At 41.3% G+C, this 16,110-nt stretch overlaps 1 protein-coding gene across 1 annotated transcript in view; it reads right to left on the reverse strand.

Moving 5' to 3' along the window:
* Nucleotides 1-16,110, reverse strand: part of GLUD1 (glutamate dehydrogenase 1) — a 36,200-nt gene that overhangs the window by 15,788 nt on the left and 4,302 nt on the right. The window contains exons 2-5 of the mRNA XM_081913680.1: nucleotides 5,550-5,630; nucleotides 4,415-4,470; nucleotides 3,042-3,105; nucleotides 578-672 (exon numbers count right to left, since the gene is read on the reverse strand). Of these exons, the coding sequence (XP_081769806.1) occupies nucleotides 578-672; nucleotides 3,042-3,105; nucleotides 4,415-4,470; nucleotides 5,550-5,630 (296 nt within the window). The remainder of the gene's footprint in view (nucleotides 1-577; nucleotides 673-3,041; nucleotides 3,106-4,414; nucleotides 4,471-5,549; nucleotides 5,631-16,110) is intronic.

A 16,110-nucleotide genomic window follows, 5' to 3' on the forward strand; every position in this document is an offset into this window, starting at 1 on the left:
GTATACGACTCTATAATGCAAGAATTAAGATTGGGGAAACAGGTTGTACTATCATATGCACAAGTACCTGGGAGCTGCAACAGGCCTTAGCTTCTCATGTGTACATGCAATAGAAAAACTCAAGTATGGCTGTATATTATGGGAACATTATGGCTCATAGAATGTAGCCACACTAACTTCATCAATGTGTGAAGCTACCCAAATTTTTTAAACACCACCAATTTAGAATGAAACAACAGCCCAAAGATGTACTGAAACAGAGGCAATTACAATTGTTTTACTCTGCAATATATAAAAGCATCAAGCAACTGCTATAACAGCTTTTACTAGTTTTGTACATTCAAAACTAACGCCAAAATTCTATCAGGAATAAGACTCAAGTTGCAAAACAAATGACTGTGGTGCCGGCTTGTTAAAAAGTGATACAAGCCTTCTGCATTGTATTGCACATGCGAAATATCACAAATCTGTTAGTCATAGTGCTTAAGATTATAGAAATGGTAAATGTTGCACAATTGGCAGAATGGGTTGACTAATTCTACCTAAATTAAAGCGTGTGCCTTCACTCAGAACTTACATAGTGTCCTATGGTATTGGCATAGGTGTCTGCAATCCAGGACATCTCCCTCTCACCTGTGCTCATGTCAGGAGCAGGCACATCAACACCAGGCCCTGCAGGCAAGATTAAAACCATCAACACAATTCAAACACAAGTCTCAATTGTATCAATTTACAGCCAACCTTATGTGATCAATATCATAGCAACTCTTACACCGTTCTTTGAACTACAATACAGTACAGTACAGTACTGGTTTGTGCTTTATAAACAATGAATCAATATTTCTTATGATGCACCCACATTTTGGAGGCTGCTTGGAAGACTTCTGGATCAGATGATTAATTATCATCATCTATACACCAGTGCAGCAGCACTGTATACTAGAGCCACATGTGAGGTTAAGTGGAACCATTCCTGGCTTTTCACATGCTCCATATTACTGAGATGTTTGTGTCTCACGTTAATATGACTCAGGACCAAGTTTGTGTTACTCGGTTTACTCTGGGAAAAGGTATTTAATGCTTTCCTCTAATTTTCTTCATGGTTTTGGCATGCAAGTGCTTTTAGGATTACTGGCAGCCTAGAATCCCTGTACAGTCATACCTCGAATTGAATGTGCTTCGGGTTGAGTGCGTTCGAGTTGCGCTCCACGGCAACCCAGAAGTAACAGAGCATGTTACTTCCAGGTTTCGCCGCTCGCGCATGTGCATGCGCAGAAGCAGAGAAATGCGACTGGCGCAGACGTGCTGTCGCGTCTTGAGTTCCATTCGGGATGCAAATGGGGCTCAGGAACGGATCCCATTCGCATCCCGAGGTACCACTGTACAGTGTTTTTTTGAAGAAATATCTTTAAGCAGGAAAACAAGGCAAAGATAACAATAATTCATTTGCAGAATTATTTTCCTGTTAGACCAGAAGCAGTTCAGTTCTTTGCAGTATTTCTCATGTAGGGACAAGCCCCCTTTTACAGAGTTATGTCTGGTTATGAGAAGCCATTCAAAATTTTATGGAGGGGGGGGAATTCACATCAAAAAAATGGAAACAGAACAATTCACACACTAGTGAAACTTACAGTATAAGATAGTCATTTCTGAAACCATCGGGTTATTTTGGAAAGCTATGACAAAGCCTTGTTTTTTGGTTGCTACAAGGTGGAGCTTCAATTTCCTTCCTGAACTTCCTTTAAAACTGGCACAACTTCGACCAGCATGAAAAAGCTAACAGTAACAAAACTGCTCTGAATAGCAAACTGACCAGATTAAGAAGAGCTATTTTGCTACGTTTGCACAGCTGTTAGCTACTCAGGTGCAATTCTGGGGCCATAGAATGAAAGCATTAACTCTGTACAAAGCAAATACAGTGTTCAGAATTATTAGGAAAGAAAGCAAAAATAAGTGACAGCTGCTGAACAAGTCTATGCTACATATACATGCAAACATGTGCAACCCTGGCCACAACCACATCAACAAGGTCTTGGCATATTTGAAAAATATACAAAAGCAACTAAATACGCTGGAGTATGCCAAAATCTTTCTTTTCAAGTAGAGATGACCAAGAGTAACTAGATCTGAGCCATAAAGCAGTTTTGCAACTGGCTCCACTAAGATTTAATCAAGGTTTGGTAAATTTTTACCCAAATATCACACAGCAAAGCCCTTACTAGAAAAGTTATGTTGCTCTTATGGTACAGTCTGACCGCCTATGAGTGGGTCAGAAGATGTGTATATGTCAGTGCAATATACTATGGACCTTGGGCTAAAGTATAAAGTCAACCTCTTGGATTCAGATATTGGCAATCCCTGTTTTAAGTAAAGATCAAGTAGCTTAAGCTTAGAGAAAAAAAGAGGCAAGGGGAGTTTCAAAAGGAACAGATAATGGTTTAAATCTGAAAGTAAGTTAATGGAACGAAAGATTCCCATCCTCCCTTTTTCCAGCATGCCCTTTCCTCCATCCCACATGATAAAGGAGAGCCCCAATATTGGACAGGTTACTAAATAAAACTCCACTGTATTATAAATATGAGAGCTCTATTCAGTGATTGGATGGAAGGTGTTATCTGGCAAGTCACTCAATTCTCACTAGGGAAGTAACCCTGTGTCTGGGCTGTACCACTTCAAACAATATGGGGGAATTGGCATGACTGGGTACACCTCCATAAACAATAACTCTTGGCGCTTTGGGAACCAGCAGGTCAAAGAGAAGCTAAAACTCTTCTCGGCATTCAGTCACAAGAATCTGCAATCAGAACTGGTGCAGCCCAGACACAGTCTAACTTGATAGATTTGTTGGAGGAAAGATACAAAGCACTTTGGCATTTCTGCATGTACCTAGAGGTGATAAATGCAACAGTTACACTGTGGTGCATGAGTTACTCAAAGCAGGCTAAGCAACTACTAAAACCTTTCTGGAGAGATAAAGGCAGAAAATGCTGCTGAGCCATCTTTCTCATAGCAATTGTTACAGCAGTTGCTGCATAACGTACCAATAAAGCCCTTCTTTGCGAGTTCTATGGTAAACCGTCTTGTGATTTTTTCCAATTCATTATCCTATAACAAAAAAGCAGTTAAGGTCCAGGTCGCAAGACATCAACCATTAATGTCATATGTTAAAGATTTTACCAAGAAAAACATTCAACAATACTTGTGTTTCCTTTGCTTATGTGCTCTTAGTCATACTACAACAACTCTGCTTGGTGTAGGGGACACATCCCCCAGTTACATTGTGCTTGAAACATGCCAAGCACCTTGTAAATGCAGTGCAACTATGGGAGTAACCTCTTAATCCAATACAGTGGTGCCCTGCAAGACGAATGCCTCGCAAGACGAAAAACCCGCAAGACGAAAGCCCATAGCGAAATCTCGGGGACCTTTTTTTAAATGCTGGCGGTGGGGAGCAAAGCCTTCCCCCCCCCTCCGGACTTCAGAAGAGGTCCAGGAAGGCCGGCGGGGGCGAAAGGCTTTGCTCCCCACCGCCAGCATTTTAAAAGCGGTCCGGGATAGCAGTGAAGCGCTTCCCGCTATCCCGGACGGCTTTTGAAGGCAGGCGGGGGGAGCAAAGACTTTTGCCCCCCGCCCGCCTTGGGAAGAGGTCCTTGGGAAGATCGCCCAGGGACAGCGATCCAGGGACAGCGAAGGACTTTTCCGCTGTCCGTGGGCGATCTTAAAATGCTGGCGGGCGGCAGCGAAGCCTTCGCTGCCGCCCGCCAGCATTTTAAAAGCCCCCGGGACTGTCCCGGGAAGGCAGGCGGGGGGGGGGAAGCAAAGACTTTCGCCCCCGCCAGCCTTCAGAAGAGGTCGGGGGACAGACTGTCCCCAGACCTGGTCTGAAGGCGGTTCGGTTTCCATAGGAACGCATTAATTGATTTTTAATGCATTCCTATGGGAAACCGTGCTTCGCAAGACGAAAAACTCGCAAGACGAAAAGACTTGCGGAACGAATTAATTTCGTCTTGCGAGGCACCACTGTATCTGGATCTAAACTTGGAACAGCAGGAAGGAGACATGGGATTGACCCCAACCTTGCAATGAGTTTGAGGAACAGTGAAAACATCCAGCTCTTCCGGGGGTGGGGGGGGAGAGCAGTGTCTTGGTGAATTTAAATGTTTGGTTAGCTAACAAGGTCAGCCAAAATCTGTGGACCCCTGTAAATAAATTTAAGCAATGTAACCTTTTACACAGGAGATTCTGAAACACCTTACTTGTTTTAAAACCTTAAATTGTGAATACATTGCCTATGTTTCATTCCTCAACATGCTACAGAATACAAGATTTCCACCCCTACTATAGCAGAGTTATTTCTCAAACTTACCCAACCTAAGCATGCTGGTTAAAAGATTTCTGTCAGATTGGAACTTACTGTATAATTTCTAGGATTGATCTTTACACCAGCCTTTGCACCACCAAACGGCACGTCTGAAAACAAATGTTTGTGCTTAAGTTAAACAAGAATACAAAACTTGCAAAATAAGAGTAGGGGTAAATGATGGGGAAAACAGAACCTGCCACTACTGGTGATGAGTATTTGGCATTTTCTATTTTTATTTATTAACAAAATAATATATATACTGCCCTCTTGCAAAACGTCACGGTGGCGTACAGCAACATAAAAAGCCTTTAAAAGCAATGCAGATTGTTACTGGCACTGAATCACAAATATATGGAGATAAATCATAGAAAGTGAAGAATTTTGCCGAGCCCAAATTCCCACATTTCGAAGCTGGGAAAGAAAGCAGAGGAAACACTATAGAACCCTGAGGTATAATCCTAATCCCTCTTTAAGAAGAGAACACCTAAACTAGCCTATGTGGTTGTTTTAAAACAATGAATTAAGTCTGACTTATGAATTAGTGGGGCTTAACAGGCAGCTTTGGCACCATATAAATTGTAGGTTGATTTGGTGTGTTCCCAAATCCTGTTAATCAGTAAATATGGTTATTCCCCATATAAACCCTCTCTACTCCCAACACATCCCACTAATTTAGCCCTGTTAGAAAGTTCACAAAAGTTACTAACTGGCAAAGAATGTTTACTAGACTGCTGGGATACGGCAGAGAAGGGATGAGTTCTGTCATTCCTGCAGCAGTTATATTTCTAGGTTGGGTGTGAAGGTGGCTTTTCTTCTCTGGCAGTCAGCTTGGTTTCCATGCTGGGCACAGAAGAGGGTTGAAGTGATCCATATTCTCTCCACAAGCCAATTTCCCTAGCTGCATGCAACTCTTTGTTGCCCATGGCTAACAGGCAAGTGCTTAAATAAAGGCTATGCTAATTCAATGCTAAACCTAAATTTCTTCTCATTTTAAGCAGATAACTGCTTCACTGAAACATCAAATGAAGAACAGTTGGAATTAAATATTTTATATATAATAAATACGCAAGTAGCCCATCTCATATTCTAATGTAATGCCTGAGATTTAAGTTTGACATGGCCTCAAAATTCTTAAATAGCACTGGCAATGACTGAACGTACATGGAGCTTTACAAACATCACTTACCCACTACGGCACATTTGTATGTCATTAGAGAAGCCAAAGCTTTCACTTCATCGACACTCACTTCTGTACTGTACCGAATACCTGTAAGGAAAACAATAAGCCAACTTAAGTTTTCATAGTCAAGTAGAAACAAGCCTCAAAGGCTAAGAATTAAGTGCCATTTGCACAAGAAGCATTGCAAAAGAATCACTGTGAAAAAGTCCCACACAAGCAATTTTTCAGTTCTTTGGAGACAGACAAAAAACACCCCAAATTTGTATGCAGCAAAGGTATCCAAGAACTAAAATACTGCGTACTTTGGGTCTATGGACCACAATAAAGCTGTGTGTGGATTCAAGGACTAAAACTGAATACCCTTCCTGACACAATCTGTCCTGAATGTTTGTGCTACCCACTCTAAGGAAGTTTTTAATGTTTGACTGTTTAGAGTATTTTGCTAGATGCTGCCCAGAGTGGCTGAGCAACCCAGTCAGATGGGCAGCATGTAAGTAATAAAATTATTATTATTGGTTAACATCCCTGCAATTCTGGCATTGTTTTGCAGTGTTACAGGCAAAGAACTGGTATACTCCAATTCTAGCCCTTATGCACTGGAGCAAAATGCTGTCTTCACATTTGGTTGTTAGTGTGTGGTTTGGAAATTACTACCATATGCAGGAAGCTGTTCCTCAAGAGGCTAGTTTTGCTTGCTTGGAATACCTGAAGCCACAATATGAATAATTTCTACTTTAAAGAAAAAGAATTATCCCCCTTCATTTTGATATTACAGTGACTTAACAGAATCTTAAAAAAAAATATTATCCTTTGCCTTTTGTGAAAGGGGCTGAGCAATGACCTATGAATTACTTCCTCTTGATATACACTTGCTCTGGGAGAAACAAACAATTGGAAGGTGTCACTTTAGCCAATATATATATTTTTAGAGAAAGCCTGCAAAGAAAGGTCAGCTAAATGAGATTTCGATTCTGTACAAAAGTGGCTTCTAGCAACTCCATTTGTATTTAAGAAACACAAAATCAGCTCAAATGATTCCTCTTTCAATTCTGCATCTAGAATGTAAACTAATTGTTTAACTATAATACATGAAAAATTTGTGTTAAGACAGGACATGCTGCCTTTCTCAAGGAACTACTTGAACCATAAGTTGTGATGTTGTTGCCATTAAGAAAATATAAGTGCAGGACCACTGATAGTTGAGACAGTACAATGAAACAAGAGCCATCCACACTGTTCTGCGTAGTTGCTGCATTCTGAATATGGGTATTCCCTTGACAACTCTGGTATCATTTGCTGGAGCAGAAATGTTTCAGTTTACATTCGCCTTCATTTCTGAAGCCAAGCTAGTAACTGCATATGGAGGAAAGAGATGAACCACTTTTTAATGATAACATGCCTGGAATGTACAAGGGCATACAGTATTGCAGTGTTTGTTCTAGCTGGAGTCAACATTTCATCATTCCAGTCTTTCGGAACCACATTAATTGGAGGCATGCCTGCTGTCTGCTAGCACGCTTAGGGTTGCCCAATCCCCTGAGCAAGGTAGCAAGTTCAGTAACTGTCACGACAAGTTCATTCCAGCAGTTAGAAATTTACCAAGTTGGATTCACAAGGCAGGTTTTTTTTTAAAGTGAGATACTGTACTGTTTTGTACTGAAAATGCCACCAATACCCTTAGAAAGCAAAAGCAGCAATTCAATACTTGAGAACCCAAACTACACTGTATATGCATTAGAATCATTCAATACCTAGGCACCCTAGATAAGGATATACATATTAATTTGAGTATTAATTTCAGTCTTAGTTTTCAGTTCAACTTATTATTCTTTCCAGTTTGACTGGAACCAAAGACTAGGACCCAAAGAACTATGGGAGTAGTATGTGAGCTCAAAAGACAGTTTCCAAGAGGTAGAACATTCACCGACCCCCAAACCCACATAAAAAAACTTTTCTAAACCTGCTGAACTAGTGCAAGCCCCTTGTATATGTAGCTCTCCTGAATCACAATTAAGGCTGGAATATTTCCAGCTGCTTGGTGCTAGAATCAAATGTTTACTTGATAATCCTTTAATGACCTGGGGGAGGGGATCCTTCAATTTCTTTGGTATTTAAACAACTTAATATCAGGGATTCTTCAGCATTGCTAGAGCCTATTAAAATTAATTCTCAAATAAGTATACAGTACTTACATGAACTATCTCATTTATTTAAATGACCAAACTTCAATAAATGAAGGAGTTTCATAAACTGCAATTTGAGACAAAATCCATTCAGCTTTGGACCATCTGCAATTAGGTGCACTACAGAATACGGAACACAACTAATCTTCAATAGAATAAGACTGTATGTAATGTCTCTCTGGCAGCTACGTTTGTTACACCCTACTATGGAACTGGAGCTAATTCAGCAATAGTAGGTTACAGATGTAGTGCATGAAGGTAAAGGCCATTATTAGCAATTGTAGTCATATTCCCAAGTGAGTCATATTCCCAAGTGAATTTGACTAGTCCAGAGTGCAAGCAGCTTCTGTGCAATCAATTCCATCTCTAAGTAAAACAAATTAAATATTATTGAATATGATGCAGCTGTAGTGCATATAGCAAAAAGGGAAATGGACGATAAATAATACATTAATGAAATGGTGGGGCATTGATATGTAGGAGTTAAGTAGCCATATCTTTATGTTTAAAGTGCTGTGGATGTTTAAATATCAGCAAGTATAGACTTTACTGTACTTAAAAGAGCCTAGAAAACTGCTTCAGGTATTCTGTGCAAGGAAGCTAGTTGCTCATAACTGCAATACCTCAAGGACCACCTCTTTCCATATGAACCTACCGGGACGCTGAGATAATGTTCTGAAGCCCTTCTTCGTGTGCCTCCTCCTTGAGAGGTGTGGAGGGTGGCAACATGAGAACGGGCCTTTGTTTGCAGTGGAATGCTCTCCCCAGGGAGGTTCCCTTGGTGCCTACATTACACACTTTTAGGTGTCAGGCAAAAACATTCCTCTTTAACCAGGGCTTTGGTTGATTGTCATCCAATGCCCTTAAAAAATGGGGGGGGGCATTATTTGGTTTCTGGTTTTATTACGATTATGTAGTCTACATTTTTATATTGCAATTTTATTTTGTGAATCACCCTGAAGCCTGTGGGCATAGAGTGGTATATAAATTATCATCATCATCATCATTGACCCATTCAATTCAGCTACTGAATAAGATTCCACAGCAAACTGCCACCCTCATAGATTGTAGCGGTACCAACTGCTAGGAGCTTGCTATGGCTTTTCCCAACTCCCATTTGAAGTACTACAGAAAACTGCACAGTAGTTTGACAAGAGACCATAATGGGCCACAAAGAACGTGTGCTCCAATGAGCAGCTTAGCTCTGCAATACCATCTCAAAGTACCTGCAAAATTATCACTTATAAGTCAAGCTGTGACTAGGGGAGACAGTGGTTCAAATAACCTCTCAGTCAAATCACTGGTGAAGGTATCAGTCTTTGTTCCCGATCAGCAAAGAAGGGAAATAACTATAGTGTGTGTGTTTGGCAATGCATCTAGGTTTATCAACATGACATGTAATTTTAAACAGCCCAATCTGTTGCATCAGCATACCAAAAAGGTTAAAATGTTGTATCTTGGCATTATCTGTTTGACGGAACACCAGAAGACTAAAAAGAAATAAGGCAGGAGGATCTTGTTACTGATAGCTCACTGATACTTTGTTTTTAACCAAGTAAGCTATGAAAATTACCCACTGTTTTATGAAGCTAAACAAAGAGCTCCATTGGAAAAGTGCTGAAGGGCAGGGGCAAGGCCCCTACATGAAAGTTACACAGCAAAGTTAACATTTCTTATTTGGTTGTGCACAATACTGTTATAACTCCTAAAACTCAAAGACGAGGAGACAAGATGCTTTTCTGTAAAAGACTTAAATGACTCATAGCTATGCAAAATACTTTCCACTTGAACCAGCAAAGAATCTTACTTGTTTAGGGATTTTCCTTCCCTGGCACACCCAAAAATGCAAGTTAACTTAGAAAGACATTGTGATTTATTAACAACTGATTCACCTCCTTTGCAATGGAACAGTTAGTGAAAGTTATTCTGGAATCATCAGCAAACTTGAGAGCAATCCTGTGACTTCTGCTTATGAAAGGAAGAATAAACTATAGAGTTTTAAAATATATATTTCACATATTTTCCCCCTATGGCTGTCTCCATATCAACACACCCAAACTAGGTTAGCTACTCTCAAAAGAAAAAGATTTTTTTTAAAGTAACATATATTGCTACACGCATCACAGACATAAGAAAGTAGAGAAAGAGGGATCATTTAAAAGGTAACCAAGTTTAAGGGACAATAAATGGCAATGATGGGGACATAATGGTGGCAGCAGGATGCCCCATTAGCTAAAGTGGTGCTTCAGATTAAGAACAGTTTCAGGTTAAGTACAGATCTCCGGAACGAATTAAGTACTTAACCTGAGGTACCACTGTATTTGGTTTCCCTATACACCAAGCCACACTTGAGTGATCTGGATTTAATACTATTTAGACATTGCTAGATATATACACATTAGGTATTTTTTAGTAATAAAATCTTAATTGAAAGGAAAAGTGAAGATGGTTGCATTGACAATAAGAACCTTCTAAGTATGAACACAGGACAAAACAAGTTGGCCAATTTGTTTCTGCTTGTGGGATTTCCATAGGCATCTGGTTAGTGAGAACTAGATGTTGGACTAGTTGGGCTTTCAACCTGATCCAGCAGGGCCCTTCTGTTTATGTTTATGACATGAGCAATTGAAGTTGCCACCATACAAAGCCAGACTAATGCACCATCTAGCACAGCACTATCTACTCTAACTGGCAACAGCTCTTCAAGGTCTCAAAGATGAATCTTTCTTGAACTTGTTTTTTTCCATACAGAAAGTCCCATGTACTCTATCACTGATTTATGACTCATGTTCCGTAAGTACTAAAGGTAAAGGTACCCCTGCCCGTACGGGCCAGTCTTGACAGACTCTGGGGTTGTGCGCCCATCTCACTTAAGAGGCCAGGGGCCAGCGCTGTCCGGAGACACTTCCGGGTCACATGGCCAGCGTGACATCGCTGCTCTGGCGAGCCAGAGCTGCACACGGAAACACCGTTTACCTTCCCGCTGGTAAGCGGTCCCTATTTATCTACTTGCACCCAGAGGTGCTTTCGAACTGCTAGGTTGGCAGGCGCTGGGACCGAGCAGCGGGAGCGCACCCCGCAGCAGGGATTCGAACCGCCGACCTTTCGATCGGCAAGTCCTAGGCGCTGAGGCTTTAACCCACAGCGCCACCTGTGTCCCTTTCCGTAAGTACTACGACCACTCATAACCATATGAAACTAATCGTATGAAGCTAACGGAGCGTCAGATCACTATTGCCCATTGCAGCAGCCTCTACACAGCCTTAGGGAAGGGACAGCCAATATCTTATTAGGCAACAGGCAAGAAATGGCATTAAAATACCCCACAGCACATAAGGACAAGTCATGTCATCAATGAATTAAAGAATCACACTGGAGTCTGCCAATCTGAAATTGTCTGTTTCCCTATTATATACATTTTTTAAAAACTGTATAGTGTAATCTGAAGCGTACATGACTGCCAACATACATGGGCATCACTTTATTGATAGGCCAAACTCAATTTAAGAATGGATGAGAAGGCAAAACGTTCAGAATGCTGGGGTCCATACTAGAAATCTATAGGATTTAATTGTTGAGCAGGTTCATGGGAGGACAAACTACCTTTATATCAGTATTTCCAAATTTGTTTTGTTTTATGCACACTATAAAGAATATATGGTTCACTGAGTAAACAAACAGCATTTGAGATTTAAATATCAGCAGTAATTCAAAAGGCAGCAAGTGATATAAAATTATGTTGTTAGAAACATGTAACCATTCACATTTTAATTTTTATGTTGTGCTCCAGCAGACACTTGCAGTTATTAATCTAGTATTGGTTAAAACTGCTACGACTTTAAATATATTACATACCAATATGCAAGGCTGACAGGATTTAAGATCCCCTGTTTGAACAGGATCTGAAGTCAATCATCTACTCTTGCTGACAAAAGAATCAGCACAGATTTGTTCATCACTATAGGATCAAGAGTTTACTTTCAGGTCCTGAAACTGTTGGTCTAACAAACTTTTTATGAGACGTACAGACAGAGTCAGAAGTTTGTTGCACATTGCTAACTCCTACTTCCTGTAGTGGATACATTTAGTTCTCTAGGCAGCTGTCTATATGATTAACAAGAACAGCTGTAGTTTCCCGTTAAGCACCGCCTCAAAGCACGCAAACAGGCAAAGTGAGATCTTGGGGAATTTTTGCATTTCTTTATATAAATGATGACTTTTTATATAAATTATATTATTTGTATTAATGAATTACATTATGTGCCATGTGTTACATCAAACAGGATTTCTTTTATTAGTCACTTATATAAAAAAGAACCCAGCAGTTTCTATCTGCTTCCCACCACAAGTATGGTAGAGCAGGGTGTGTATATGTGAGAGTTTGGGGGGGGGGTGAGTCAGAACACCATGTTGCTTCAAACCACAAAATCACTAGGTGCATTACTATATCTCAGTATGCCAGCTCTGATATGGCAATGCTATCTACCTTACAGAGTTGTTTAGATTATTAAGATAATGTGTTAAAGTACTTTGATCACCATAGAAGAAAGTTTGTCAAATTGTGGTCTATGAATCATCCGTGTGAGCACGATTCTGGTGAGTGATGGAAAGGCTGCTTCTGTACGATTCCCCCCCCCCCCATGGGGGTAAGTACTTTTAGATGGGACAAATTTATCCAATAAGCAAACAAGGCACTATAGCCCCTAGAGCAGGGGTCAGCAACCTTTTTCAGCCATGGACCAGTCCACCATCTCTCAGACCATGTGGTTGGAAAAGAAGAAAAAAATGAACAAATTACTATGCCCCACAAATAACCCAGAGATGCATTTTAAATAAAAGCACACATTCTACTCATGTAAAAACACGCTGAATCCTGAACTGTCCATGGGCCAGACCTAGAAGGCAATTGGGCCACATCCAGACCACGGGCCTTAGGTTGCTTACCCCTCCCCTAGAGCTTATGATTATCCTTTGATGCAGTTTACTACTTTCTGCCAAAAAAAAAAAAGATTACCAGAAGGGTAATCTCAGCAGCTTGGTCCAAGTCCCGCACTGTAATTTTCATACTACAGCACTGGTTGTAATGATGTTGGTATGAAAGAAAAATGTTTATAAAGTGGTCCACCAAGACTACCAAGCTGTCAACAACAAGAGAGAGCTTGAAAACTGCTTCCCTAGAACAGTGTTTCCCAACCTTTTTTGGGCAAAGGCACACTTGTTTCATGAAAAAAATCTCGAGGCACACCACCATTAGAAAATGTTTAAAAAATTAACTCTGTGCCTATATTGACTATATATAAAGTAACTCTCTTTAATAGGAATCAAATAAACACAAAGAAAGTATTTTATAATTACTTTATTATGAAATAGTAAGTAAACAGAAATATGAAAAATTATAAAATACTTTATTCAGTGCGCCTTTTGTCCCTCTCCTCGAAATGCTCCAACTCAATGTTCCTCCGCGGGCTGGCCATTGGAGAGCCGTGTCGCCCACACCGCAGCCCAATACAATATGAACCCTCCCCTCGCAAGCGGCAACCCCTCCACACTCCCCTCCTTAAGCCTCCACACGCGCCCTGCCCAAAGAGATGCCCGCGCGCGCGCGAGGGGATCCTTTACCTCAGCATCCCGCCAAAAAAAAAAAGGGGGCGGGAGACTGCGGTCCCTCAGAGGCTGGGCGTTAGGAAGAAGCAGCCGCCTTCATCCAAGCAGGAGCAGCAGCAGCTGTAGCTGTAGTAGCGCCAAGCTGTGCCGGGGACTCCGTGCCCATGAGGAGAGGGAGGGGAGAGGCAGCAGGTCGCCCTCTTAAGTCACGCGCGCGCAGGCACCACCACGCATCCCTCGCGCCCTCTCGCAGAGCCCCTGCTCAGCACCTCCCGCCTCAGGGCCGCCCGTCATGAGCCGCTGAGAGGCCGCCAAGCCTCCAGGCTGCTCCCATTCAGCCTTAGGCGCGCGCCCGCCTCGGGAAAAGCGGTGCTGGGAGGCGAGAGAGAGAGAGAGAGAGAGAGAGAGAGAGAGAGAGAGAGAGAGAGGACGCCGCTGGCCGCGTCCCACCCTCAGTCAGTCGGCTCGGAGCTACTGAGGAGAGGGAGGTGGGGACGACGGCGCGTCTGTTCCGCTCAGGGCCAGCGCGCCCCCGCCCCCCTCTCCAGAATCCCCAACTAAATACGATGCGCTAAGGGAGGGGGGAGAACCCACCCACAAAGAGGACGCCTTTCTGCAGGGCGCCTAAGGCCTCTCGCCGCCCGACTCACCCGCCTCCCTCCCACGGCACACCAGGCAACGTCTCACGGCACACTAGTGTGCCGCGGAACACCGGTTGGGAAACACTGCCCTAGAAGCACTTCATAAATACTCAGTATGAGCTCCTTAAAAGAGCCACAGTTCTATGGTAGATCACATGTTTTGCATGCAGAATGTTCCAAATTCAGTGGCCTTGAATCTCCAATTACAGGGCCTCAAGCAGCTGAAAAAACCTTTGTTTTTAGAAAAATTAACAAGTGAAGCACTCAAAATTTCACCAAACATCATAACCTTAGTAAAGAATAAAAATAATTCAAAATCCTTTGACTGATTAACATTTCAATGTATGCAAACCTTTAAAAAAATCCACCACTTTTGACCTTTTGACTTTAATCTTCTGAGTATTTAACACTGATCCTGGTAAACAGCAGGTCTTATCTTTCAGCTTAGTAGTTGTTCCGTCCTAGATTAATGATTTCTTTCAGCTATGCTGACAGCAAACAGCCAAAGCCAAATTTTGTTTAGTATCCAAGCATCTACTTGAAGCTCAAACATTTACTTTATCCTATCTACCCCAAAGGATCGAGCGTATTTATTTTTTAAAATCATAAGTAGGCCCCAATACTGGTTGTTTCTAAGTAAATTTTCCTTAAATTATCAATGCTGTATCAAGAATCAGTATATGAACATCTGTCGGTACACAGCAGTGAAGTCATAAAAAGCTTTGCTTCTAGTTTTTCTAAGTACTAGGATATAAAGGTCAGACTTCTGCAGTAAGGTGTCCACGCAGGATGTGAACACCATCCCTAGCTGAACAGAGTGAGGATTTATTTGGGCATGGGTTTTTCTACTAGTAAACCCCACTCTATTATTTTTTCTTAAAAAGTAGCACTGATGTGGGGAAAGGGTCAGATATTCACAGCTGTCCCAAATCTCCCTAAATGCACACAAACCTTTGGAAGCCCCTAAAGGAACTGTCTGGATCCTATTACAAAAGAGGTCTCCTCTGGGATGCAAGTTTTTATTTTTCAAGGAGTCAACCAGCAGCAACAAGCTTTCATAGCAAGCCTATCAAAAGTATTAGATACTTCCCACTCTAGGGCACATTATGGACATCTGGAGCTTAGCTTACTAACTCGGAAAAACGCATCTCAAGAGGCAGCTGTATGGGTAGCACAAACTAAAACTGGATCTGTGCTTTTTGTCATACTCACTACAATAATCACTATCCCACTCCTTCCATATACTTTTTAAATTTAAACTTACTAAGTTTTTAATAATTGCAAATAAGTAACAAATGAAGCAGACAAAGAGTTGGAGGGAAAGGGAAAGAGCTAGGGGCATGACTGTTAAACTTACCCAGGGGATAATATAAATTTGGTTACCACCTCCAGCAGTCACTACAAAGGTACATATATACAACATCACTACTTTTCAGCTGACTTTCTACCACTGTTTTCTCTACATAGAAAATGTTGAACTAATGCATGAAAATCATAGGAATGATGACTTCCCAACTCTGGGGAAACTTGAGTATGGAGCAGGTTACTAAAGTGTAGAATGGGGATTTTAGGATCTCAGTTGCATTTACACATAAGCCAATCCAACCTAATGGAGCTTCTCGTGCAATACTGTATGCTCTATTGGTAACTAGGTGCCACTCAATAAAACACTGATAAAAGTTAATATTGCAAAACTACTATGTCAGCAAGACATAGGAGCTGCAAGCAGAATACAGCAGTTGCTTTGTGCATCTCTGAGGTTATCTTCACCATAATATCTGGTCACTAAAGGATAAATCAGTTCTCTTCCAAAGGAGTAGTTATTTTACTCACTATTATTCGTACAATCATGTGATGTTAACCAATTTTGGAAAAGATTTTACGTTAGATATGGTTCTGCTAGTATTTATATGCTGTATTATAGGTTTTCCTTTCCATTTGTTATTCAGATTTACTGAGCATTTATCTGGATGTTTCAATTTCTTTTGTAAACTCCACTGTCTGAAGAATAAACATACATACTGTTCTGCATTACCAAACTTAAGAGCATGATTTTGGCATACCAAACAGCTCTTGTACTTACATCTGAGGCTGATACAGCCACTGAAGATTAAGCAAAAATCACAGGAGCTTCAAGGA

The sequence above is a fragment of the Podarcis melisellensis genome (genome assembly GCF_964234715.1).
Source record: "Podarcis melisellensis genome assembly, chromosome: 5".
NCBI classification, from domain to species: domain Eukaryota; kingdom Metazoa; phylum Chordata; class Lepidosauria; order Squamata; family Lacertidae; genus Podarcis; species Podarcis melisellensis.